The following is a 12008-nucleotide window of genomic DNA, read 5'->3' on the forward strand; positions in this document are numbered from 1 at the left end:
AACGCTACTGTCAGATTTCAAAAAGATATTTAAACACATTCTTGTAGCAAATTTACTTCCACTCTTAATTTTAAAACATCAGTGAAAAATATCTGTTAACAAGCTGTTGGAGAGACTATAACTTTTTACAAAGGAGTTTTCATCAAATTAATGTATGAATCAGCTGATTCTTATAATTAATGCTTTTTTAATTAGGTTGGAAATTTTGAGAGGCATCCAAAAAAGTGCCTACTTATATCTGTAGCTAAAGGATGCTCCCAGTCGAATTTTGTGCTGAGCAATCCCTTTAACTGGTTTCTCAAATATGTCCACTCCAATTGTATCACAATAGAAACAGATGCAGATAAGTCAAAAGAAATAGGAACTGCCAGATGAAAAATGTATTAAAAATATGAAAAATTTAAACCAGGCTAGTATTAAATACAACCATCATCTTGCTACACTGAGAACTTGAGAAATAAATGAGATAACTGAAACTTGGAAGTACGATGGATGAAAAATTAGAAAGCAGTCTCTCTTCTCTCAACAACTGAGCTCACCGAGGATTGGAAAAGTGTTTTCAAAGACTGAGAAAGGAAACTGCCTTAGGAAACCAAATACTGTCCCCTTCCCCCACTCCCTGGGAAGACAAAACATAGGACTTATATCATCATAGACTTTCCAGCTAAGATATGCTGTACACGCTCCAGCAAAGCAGGCCAACTTGAGCACAAAGGGAGTCCCTTCTCACAATGAGATTATAATAAGCCACATGTGTCTTCTATGGTTTTATCTATCTTCCTAGATGAAGAATACACAATTGGAACCCAGGTTGCAAAACCCATGAACACCTAGATTTGGCCTTACAGGTGTCTATACATAGGGGAAACAAGATGTAAAAATCACAACCAGAGGCCAGACTCAAACTGTGAGTGGTGGAAAGAACAGGGAGCTCACAGTGATGGTTTTTAACACCCTAGAGCCAGGCACTACACTTAAAGCTTCACACATTTGTTCTCACTTAATTCTACAATTTTATGAAGTAGATACTGTTAGGAACTCCCTTTTACAAATGAGGAAACTGAGGCACAAAGAAGGTTAAACACAACCTGTTTAAGGTCACATTGGGCAGTAGGTGGTAGGGTTGCAGCTGGAATGCTGGCAGTGTGCGTCCAGAGCCTGGCTCTCTTCCGTTTCACAACACTGCTATGTGGACAAGGGTTCCTTCCTTAGAAGGAGGATGTCATCAGAGGAGCCGCTGGCTCAGAGGAGTTCCTTCCCAGGGATTACACCCACTGCCAGCAGGGTCAAGAGCTGGCAAATTGGAGGAAAATCAAAACAAAACAAAACTTTATCCCTCTCTCCTCTGATTCCACTGGAAGAGAAAGAGTTCTGTAAGTCAGCTTTAAGACTAAGTACTTGGCCTACAGTCAGGATAGTAAAACACTAAGTCGTGATAAAATTGAGTCATCACGCAAAGAATTTCAATTAAAAACTTGTCTCCTTGTTTCTGGCTCAAGGAGTACTGGAGGCAATTTTACACACTGTGGATGAAAATGTAAATTTTGATGCAACCTTTTTAGAGGGCAGTTTGGCAATGTCCATCAACCCTCCTACCAAGCAACATAATTGTTAGGAATCTATCCTAGAGATACACTACATAAGGACTTTTTCAAGGTGCAACATGCTTTGCAGCACTGTCTATAACAGCTCAAACAGCGAAAGCAACCTAAATGCCCACCGGTGAGGGGGCTGGTTAAACAGACTGGGTTGTATGCACTGTTGGAATCCTAGGGAAAGGGAGCTGACATAAAATGCTCTCCGAGGTACACTGCTGAAAAAAAACGATGGGCACAAAACAGATGTATACCTCTCATTTCTACAAAGATACATTTTTAGGGTATAAATATACCTATACATATGCATTAAAAATTTCCAGTTTGGATACCAAAAAACTGTTAATAGTTTCTTCTGTGGAGTAGGGCTGGAGGAAGGGAAGAGAAAGAAAACAATTACTTTTCATTTTATATGATTTTGAAGTACCCGATTTTTTTTTTTTACCATGCTGATATATTGCCTGAACACAACTTTTAAAATATATTATCACAGAGATTTAATTTTTAAACTGCCTTCTAAAAAATAAAATTCATGTTCTTTTCTGTTAATTGTGCATCTTGCTATTTTTGTACCTTGTTTCCTTCATACACCCATCCCAGACTCTTCACACCGAAAGCAGCCTGGCTGGCTGAGACATCTAGACATGTGACAGGCTGGCCGTAGACATAATGGAGGGTTCTGGCAGAGTCCTCGGCTTTTAGCAGGTATACCAGATCTCCAGCAGTGGCTACCGCCACAGGGTACCTTCCAGTATCTGGAACTATTTCAAGGTAGTCAACCTGTTAAAGAATAAGAGTTGTTTAGTCCTTCACATCTCGCCTACAATTCATCCTGACTTGGTCAAAAATTCTTCCTACACATCCATGAGAAGACCAGCAACCCAACAGAAAAAATGGACCAAGGGTCAGTTCACAGGAAGTGAAACACAGTTCTTACACATACGAAAAGATGCTCGTCATAAAAGAAACACAATACACTCCTAAAGGGAGAACTACAAAGTGAAAATTCACCAAGATGCCATTTTCATCTGTCATATCAGTAAAGATTAATCAGTCTGATGAGATACTGGGCTGGAAGTGGAGGGGGGACAAACAACCACATTTATGGATCCCACTTGCAGTTGGTGAGATGTAATCTGGTCTGACTTCTACAGAGGAAAATCTGGCAACATTTATCACAATGTCAAATGCACATATGCTCTGACCCAGCAAGCCACTTTTGGGAATTTATTTACAAATAAACTCACATTTATGCAAAACAGTTGCATACAAAGTTATTTCCTGTAGCACTATTTGGTCATACCTAAAAACTGAGAAACCCTAAACATGCATTACTAAGGGACTAATTAAATAACTTACAGTATCTCTACGTTTTCTATACCACGTGGCTATAGAAAAAAGCCTGAAGACATTCTTTATAAACTCATACATACAGGATCCTCTCTAAGACAAATTTGGGGGAAAAAAGAAAACAAGGTAACAGGATTCACAGTGTGCTACTGTGTGCAAAGGTGGGGCAGAGGAAGCCTGTGATAACCTTGGCTGGAACGTGCACAAATCTAACAATGACTGCCTTTGGGGAGGGAAACAGGTTGTGGGGTGGAGTGGAAGGAGGATTTCGCCCTGTAAACCTTATTGTGCCTTTTAAATTCTGAACCATGAAGCTGTAGTAACTATTCAAAAATAAAAGTTAGTTTTACTTTTTTTCACAAGAAACAGAATAAATAAAGTTCACTCAGTTCCAAATGACAAAAAATCACATTTTAACACTTGTACAGAAGCCAAAAATGTGTTGCTAAAAGGTCAGAACTATCTATGTTATCTGCTTTCTCCTGGTTTCAGTGTCATCCGAGGGTAGGGAGGCCACTGCGAGCATTTTTGTGCCACCACAGTCCTCCCAGCTGCATCACTGCTAACACGTTCTCTCATCCGCACAGGTGTGAGGAGCTCCCTTTAGGAATAACTTGCTTTTCTGTATTCCTAAGTGACACGCTTCCCCCCGAGCGCAGGGTCCGCCTCGCGGAGTAAATTCTGAGAGTACAAGAGCAGAGGGGAGTCGCCCACACGATTATGAAAATCCACAGTGTAAAAGGACAGCACTGCCCTGACCAGAAGCCAAACGAGTTCAAAGGCCTGAATCCTGAGAACCGTCCAGAGGCGCCTGAGAGAGAGTAAACATCTGGGTGACTGCGCTAATCCTCAGGCCCGACAGCGTGAGCAGCGGCCCCACGGCCCCAGGTCCCCAGCCCGGGGCCCATCACAAAGGACGGCTGTTCTAGGCCAGCATTACAAACCTGGGAACGCTGCCACTGTGGTTCAGGGAGCCTATCTGGGGAAGACAAAGATGGCCCAGCAGTCTGGGAAGGGGCGCCTTCTCCAGAGAGTGTGTTCTGTGGCAAGCCCTCATCCAGGGTGAGAAAACATAAATAGAAAGTATCACAACACATGCCTAGAGCACCAGCTGGTGTGTCCTCTCCCTCGTGCTAAAAACCATCTCTTACTTTCCTAAAATCAGCCTGATCAGTCTAGCCATTTAATTTCACCTTCTGCTGGATTTCTGACAGACCAAGAGGCTCAGACTGACTGTGGCTGTGCCATTTACTGGGAACTGAAAACGCTTCCTGCCTGTGCCAGGATACCACCTTACTGCCAAGGCCGGATTTGCACTTTCTGGAGGGACTCAGATCTTAACTGAGTTCAGATAGTTATTATTGACCTACAGTATTCTCTAGTTGGAGACCAAATAACAAGCACTAGGTAGTTTTGAGAACAAACAGAAATATGGTATTTTCACATTTTTTCTAATAAAACCCCAGGAGGAGATGACAGCATCAGGCCGTTTGGGGGGAACACCACACCCGAACTGCAGAGACTGGTCACTAAAAGGGAAAGCAGCTTATGGCAGGTGAAGCAGTGACGCCATGGCTTTTTGGTTATTCATGTCTAACAAGACTTTCCACTAGGGGACAAGGGAGACGAACAGGATTTGTTCCAGGTCAGGCCATCAATTTACTATTCAGCATTGGCTTTTCTGTTCACTCTCATTCTAGGGCCAAAACCAAGGTTGCTTTAAATTAAATCCAAATTCAGCATGGACAGATTTAAGCCTTTCCTTCTTACTAACAAATCACTCCCCCAGCCCAATACAAATGTAGAGGCTCAGATACCACTGAACTCGGGAATATGCTCTATGTAAAGAACTCTTAAGGCTGACTTAGCTTCACACAGGATGTTGTGGAACACGGCTCCCAAGGTGACACTGATTTAAATCTACTTTCACTCAAGAGTTACTCTTAATGCCAGCTGAGACAATCTTGGAATGCAGACAGTGTAGAATGGAAAGCTTCTTTTCCACATGGGCTGGGATGGTACCACTGAACTCATTTTCACTTATATATCTCAGATTTCCAGCAGTGAATGTCCTGTTAATGTGAAGGAGACTGAGGACGACAGTGATGAGAAACTCTAGCTCTGAAGTCAGCCCTAAGGTTGAAATCACAACTTCTTACCTGGGGCAAGCAACTCACTGATCTAAGCCTCTACTGGCTTCTTGGTAAGTGGGGAAAATAAAACCACCTATTTCGAAAGGCTGAGATTTATGGACATGAGGCCCACAGGAGCCCTGGTGAATGGGTGCTTCCAACATCATTACTATTTGTTTGTATCAGACCCAGAGATTCTAAGAATGAAAAATAAAATGACCAGACTAAAATTTTGCTCACCAGTTTCTGAACTTCAAATTCTGCAGTTATTTGCCAATATCCCTCCTCATTGGGGCATAACATTACGACATCAAAAGCAGAAGCTGTAGCAACAGTTGCATCTTCCTGGCTGAGAGCTAGTGCTTGTATTCTCGCATCATGCTCAAAACGATGAATAGGATACTTTCCAGTCCTTAGATCCCAAATATTAAGAAATCCTATGTAGAAAAAAATAATTCAGGTAACAATTAAAAATTCACTTAATATGCACAATTACAAACTAATCTTGAAATATAAAGAAAGTTTAAAAGATAAATAATAAATTGGTAAAAAATATATTTGCATCACATATAACAAAGGGCCGATTTCCTTACTATATAAAGAGCTTCTAAGATTCAATAAGAAAAGGCAATTGAAAAGTGAACAAAGGACATAAGAATGCTGTTCACAGAAAAACAAATGCAACTGACACATAAACATCTGACAAATGTAAAAAGTCACAATCTGAAAAATACAAATAAAAACTATAATAAGGTACTACTTTTCATCAAATTGACAAAGGCAAAAAATTTCATAGAACATTTTGTTGTTGAGGATGTGGAGAAATAAGTTCTCTCTTAAATTTTTGGTAAGAATGTAAACTATTTCACCCAACTCTGGAGGCAATACAACAACTTTTATCAAATTACAAACATACACAGGAGAGTCACTATAATGTTTTAAATTATGTCAGAAGATCAGAAGTTAGCTAAATGTCCACCAACAGAGAACTACTTTTTTCAAAAGTCATTGAAAAAAATTGTGTACAGATAAGTCTATGGTTGTTTAAGTTCAAATCCAGCTCCACTGCTTGCTAGCCGAAGGCCTTGGGCAAGTTGCTCATTGCTGAGAGCCTGTTTTCTCATCTGCAGAACTGAAGATAACATTACCTACTACACAGGACTGTTGGGCAGACTAAAGGTGATAAATGATACAAAACGCTGGAGAGAGACGTTATTTTATATATTTTATAGTGCCTGCTATGTTATAGAGCATATTTAATCTATCAATAATGCTATCGCCCACCCGTAAGTCCAGTCCTATTTCCTATAACTTCCTATTATCTAAAGCAGATCAAGTTTCACTTTTCTTCTCTTTGCAACCCCTCTTCCTATCTTTCTTTCCTTGTCCTTTGTCTTTAAACAGTAAATGCTTCGAACTTAGATTTTACTATAAGGCGTCATTCAGCACTAAATAGAGCGAGTCAGAAGAAAATAATACATTTGGGCTGCTTTGCAAGGCTTTCAAACTGTCAGTAGGCTAAGGAGGTGACTACAAACAAAAGAAGAGCTTTCCTCAAGTTAAATGTTGCTTCAGATGTAAAACACAGTGTACTCTTCTAAGAATTATGATAAACTGGGGGGACAAGCAGATTGCAAAAGGCTCCACAACACGTTCCTCTGGCAAATATTTTGGCAAATTCTTTCCATTCTGACACAGAAGAAACAGATATGCTGCAGAAAATGCAATGGCTCTACACATTAGAGAGGAGCCAGGCACATTCCAAGATGTGCCTCTTCCTAATATTCCTGCATTGCATTTGTTTACAGGCATCACAATACAACAGCAAAGCAACTGCTACTACATAAAGCTTCTGGCTCCTCTGTCTCCCCTCCTACAGTGCTGACTTCCATCCTGGGGGATCAGCATTATTTTCGTTTGACAAAAAAGAAGCAGAAACTCCATGAGGTTCAGTAACTGGTCCAAAGCCACTTGGTATGTGATGAGGCTGGGCTAGAGTTTAGCTAGAAAGTGCAGGATGAGCGGCTGCATTTACAAGTGCATAAAATAACTATGAGCTCAATGAGTAATCGCCATAAACTCAACCTGTGTTCTGCCAAGTGTGGAAGTTATTCAACCACAGCTCACTCGAAGCACACATGGAGTTTATCTATAAACACATTTTTCATTATTAATCAAGTATTGGTTTTGTTGGCATCATTTCCCCAACAGAACTGTATGCAATAAAATACTCTACACTGCAAGGTTGCAGAGCTATTCTACAAAGGGGCTTTTTAGAAAATATATTTAGGGTGCCAACCATTTAAGGAGCACACCCTTCTCTTCTGGGTGCCTGTTATGTCATGATCTTCGTCAATTTTCTCTACTTCAACTATTAAGTGTACAACTCAGTCAGATCATCAGTGCCCCTATCATTTGCACAGCCCTCCAAGGTCACTTTTAGGTGCATTAACAGTTAGGATTGTCATGTCTGCTTGATGCACTGACCCTGTATTATACGCAATGTCCCTCAATCCCTGGTTATGCTCTTTGCTCTGAAATCTACTTTGTCTGATATTGCTACAGCCACTCCAGCTTGCCTTCAGTTAGTGTTAGTATGCATGCCTTCACCTTGCCTCCTGTCTTTATACCTGACATGGGTTTCTTGTAGACAGCATATAATTGGTCTTGCTTTTAATTGGGGTGTTTATAGACTATTTATCTTTAATGTGATTATTGGTAAAGGTGGGTTTAATCCACCATTTTGCTGCTTGTTTTTTATTTGTCCTGTTTGTTCTTTGCTCCCCTTTCCCCTCTTTTTCTGCCTTCTTCCGGACTAAATATGTGGATTAATTATGCATTTACTTCATTTTAATTCCTCCATTGGTTTACTAGCCAAAACTCTTATTTTAGTGGTTGCTTTAGGAGTTTAACATACATCTGTGACTTACCAGCCTACCTTCAAGCGATAACACACAACATCACGTAGAGTGTAAGAACTTTACAGCAGCAAACTTCCATGTCCTCCCTCCCAGCCAGCCTCTCTGCTATTGTTGCCACACTTTTTATCTCTACATATGTTGTAAACCCCACATAACATTGTTATTTCTACATAGGCAGGCAATTATCTTTTAAAGAGAAAAAATTTAAAAGCCATTTGTATTTACCCATGTAATTACCACTTCCACTGCTCTTCCCGTATCACTTGTAACATTATTAAATCCTGCAGCTTTTGCAAGATTTGTGGTTACACTTTGCAACTGTATTGTTGGGTATCTAACCCCAAAATACCTGGGCAAGGTGAGGAGGAACAAACACAGCAGCTAACAGGAGGGCTGTCTGACTGAAAGGTAATTTTATAAAAGGTCATTTTATTAGTTAATAGAGTTGTTATCATGGCTACTTTTATAACCTCAAAACTGCAGGGGCCTGAACAGTAAATACCTGAATTATAAGAATGTTTCGTAATATTGTAGTGATTATCCACGTCAATCAATATTTAGCCAAAAAGGAGTCAGTGCAACAACACAACTCAGTAAGTATTTTTTGAGCCTCTGCTCTGGACCAGCCACTGTTCTAGGCACTGGGGAAACCGCAGTGAACAACACAAAATAAACAAAAAAGTCCCTGACTGCGTGGAGTTTACATAGTAGTGGCATCACCAAGCATCTCTTTTGGGGGCATTCAGGAGGGATATGATCCCAGTGCTCACAAAATTCACATTGGAGAGAGACAAGGTAGAGTCACAAAAATATAACAGATATACACACGAAGTGCAGTGGGAAAATGGATAAGTTTAACTTTTTGTCCTGTTGTCACACTATTTAAAGACCCCCCCCCCAAAGGAGCAGCTAACTTTTGCAGACATTTCAAGCTGAACTGCATTACATGATATTAAAGAAGTAGTAGCCAATGCCTGTCAGAGCCAAATAAATTCCCTTCTTAAGCAGGTGATGATTTTAAAAATATGATGTAAATTCATTTGAAAGGCCAAGTTTTATCATATTGTAGATGCAGCAATAATACGGATTTGACACTTGGTATTGGGTGGACTTCTGGAGCGGAAGAATTCTGTCCTTTCCCTGCTATATCTCCTATGGAGTGAATTCAGCTGAACATCAATCATGGTTTACTGAATGCCTGTCTTATGTTTTAGCAAGGGAACATTTGGTTGTAAGAAATAAATCAACTGGCTTAAATACATAAGGAAACAGACTGAAGAGGAGGACTATTTCATGGAACCCAAGGGCAGGAAGTATAGCTGGACATTAAAAAGGATCAGCTCAGACCATGAACTAGGAAAACACTTGGCCCCAAGGCAGTGTACGTACCTTGCCCCTGCTTCTCTCTGCAGCTCCGGGCATCCCTCTCTCTCTCCTCCTCAAAACAAAGCAGCTTTCTCTCTTCCCCACTTCACAAGGTCTTCTGTTCCAAGCACACAACTGAGACAAAGTCTGAAGCCCAAGTGGCTCAGCCCAGACCGTGAATCAGCTGCCCTTAGGCCTGGGGCCCGTATCCTTATCTATTCAACTGAGGCCAAAAGGCCAGCTCAAATTCTATGAATCTGCCTACCTCTAAAGGGACTGGGGAGGGCCTTTAGAGAAAGGAGACTCTTCAAAAGGTGTCTACTACCCGCATCCCGCGTGCTAGGCCCAGGTGAAGCCAGAGAAAACTTCTTAGCAAATGTGGAGGGAGCTTCCGTGTGGTTCCTTGGTACTGACTTAACAGATAGGTCATCGCCATCACTCCCTGAACCAGGCACAGCGCTGAGAGCCAGAGCTAACGGCCCGTCTGCCCCCATACCAGGAAAGCTGGAAGGAGAGCAGGTGTCTGTCTCTCTCCCTGACAAAACCTCAATCGCCAGATAAAAGATGTTTAATCCTGAGCTAGTTCCATTCATGAGAAATATGAAAAGGAAGCAGACAAAAGAAAAACGAAGGGTCTCTTGAAAAACCTGGAAGACCACAATGAGTGAGGGACACTGGCCCAATAAAGTAGATAGGAGTAGGGCTTGGCAGTCCCACCTGCTCTCTGGGCCCTGGACCCTCCACCTTGACGAGCGGCAGCAGGGCTGCAGGAACTCTGAGTTCACAGCAGCCCAGGAACAGTCATTAATGGTGACATGAGTAACGATGGCCAGTCTTTTGAGGAGACATAAAGCCTGCTCAGCAGCTGTGGATGGGCACCCATGCCAGTTTGCAGCATACCCCTCCCACCTCCCAAAGGAGGCCAGCCAGAGTGTGGTAATGAAACTGCACATAGTGGAAATGGGATCTAAATGAGTTTAAACTGATTTATGTTAGCTTTTGTAAAGATTACTCGATATCAGGAAAGTGCTACCACTGTGAAATAATGTCGACAATCCTTAAGACCTCTGCCTAATGGTACTTGCACAGAATATTTATATTCCTCGTCATGGGAACAAGGACCATAATGGATACCATTTTTGTTTTATTAGGGATGCATATTTAAATTAATCTGCTATTTGCCTAAACAATTAGCTGCTTCTGTTTGCACGCACAAAGCCAAAATTGCAATTAGGCTTCCATCAAAAAGATAAGTCCCAACTAAAACTGTCCCGGTGGAGTCATAAGAGCTCAAGGCAGAACTTTCCAAAATTACTTTTTAGCATAATGGTAATTATGTTAATTGCTTGAAAGGTAAATAACTGCTGAACTGGTTTTGGAAAAAGACAATTGGTATTAACCCTCCCCATTGATCTTTTTCATGCACCATAAAATTTAAAATAAGTTAATGGTTTAGAAAGCCATAGACTGGTCACTACTTGAATTGCAGAGTATCTCCTGTGGTCTTCAGTGCTTTCTTGATCAGAACTTATTTTAAGCCATGAGCTCCTGTTCGCTTAAGCTCGTACAATAAACACCTGAGGCTTGGTCTCAGCTTTGTAATAGTTAAGTAGACAGGATCAATTAACTGCAGTTCAGAGACACAGAATGAAGCTGCTATTTATAAAGACAGCTGGCAATCTCAATTTCCACCATGTAAATAAACATTTGCCTATAAGATATTAAGCGGGAGTCAAAGGAAATTTTGCAACAAGCATTTTAACAGAAATTTTAAATACACCCATAGCACTCACTAAACGTGTGCCTCTTCACTCATTAAGTTTACACAATATCACTGTGAAATGTAGGCCAGGGATGTCAAGGTGGCATAAATTTTGAGAGGACAAAACAAGTTCTGCTTCCACAGAAGAGGTGGTCAGTTGGATGTTAAAAGCAGTGCAAACAAGAGTCTTTATGAAGGGCCAAATAATGGAGGGTTCTGAAAAAGAAAAAAGCTGAATGAAATTGATTCTTCACTTGGATGCTGCCTCCACTGTGCATGTCATCCTTGACATCCCAGGTGAACATAGCTCTAAAGTTGAACTCCATGGCTTACAGCAGAAAAACAGTACATCTGGAGTGCTCTGGAAGCTGCATTCCAGACTGACAAGTAAGGCGATCTGAATGGGCCTGTGGTCCAATGAAGTGACTGGTCAGGACATAAGCGAGACACGAGGTCACCAAAGCAGAAACTGAGTCAAGAAGGAGGAAACATGAATATATTTGGTAGTCTCAAGTCCAAAGCAAAAGGAAAGGACATTCTGAAAAGGAGAATCAAAAATGAAGAGACAGTAAACTGAAAAAGAGGCAAATGATGTAGTGTAAGAATATGACAATGAGACTAAATGGAAGAATTTAAAGTCAAAGGAAACACAGGTTGACGTGGAAGATATCGGACCAGCTCTTCTACAAGGGAAAGTGCGAGGAGGCAGACGGTGTGAAAGAGACATCACTGTGCACACAGCCACTAACTCCAGCCAGTTCTTTCCCACAAAGTAACTGAGTGATGTGAACATAACATAGAATCTATCTGGAAGAGTGTGTCAGATGCTGGGAGTGGTCAATGCCTCCAGAGAAGAGAAGAGGTGACTTGGGGAATCAAAGGA

The 12008-nt window shown here is 41.1% G+C and overlaps 1 protein-coding gene across 1 annotated transcript in view; it reads right to left on the reverse strand.

Moving 5' to 3' along the window:
- FBXW8 (F-box and WD repeat domain containing 8) overlaps positions 1-12008 on the reverse strand; it is a 103008-nt gene that overhangs the window by 35189 nt on the left and 55811 nt on the right. Inside the window, 2 exon segments of the mRNA XM_006188897.3 lie at positions 2169-2375; positions 5318-5514. Of these exon segments, the coding sequence (XP_006188959.3) occupies positions 2169-2375; positions 5318-5514 (404 nt within the window).

This window comes from Camelus ferus, chromosome 32, assembly GCF_009834535.1.
Source record: "Camelus ferus isolate YT-003-E chromosome 32, BCGSAC_Cfer_1.0, whole genome shotgun sequence".
Taxonomy (NCBI): domain Eukaryota; kingdom Metazoa; phylum Chordata; class Mammalia; order Artiodactyla; family Camelidae; genus Camelus; species Camelus ferus.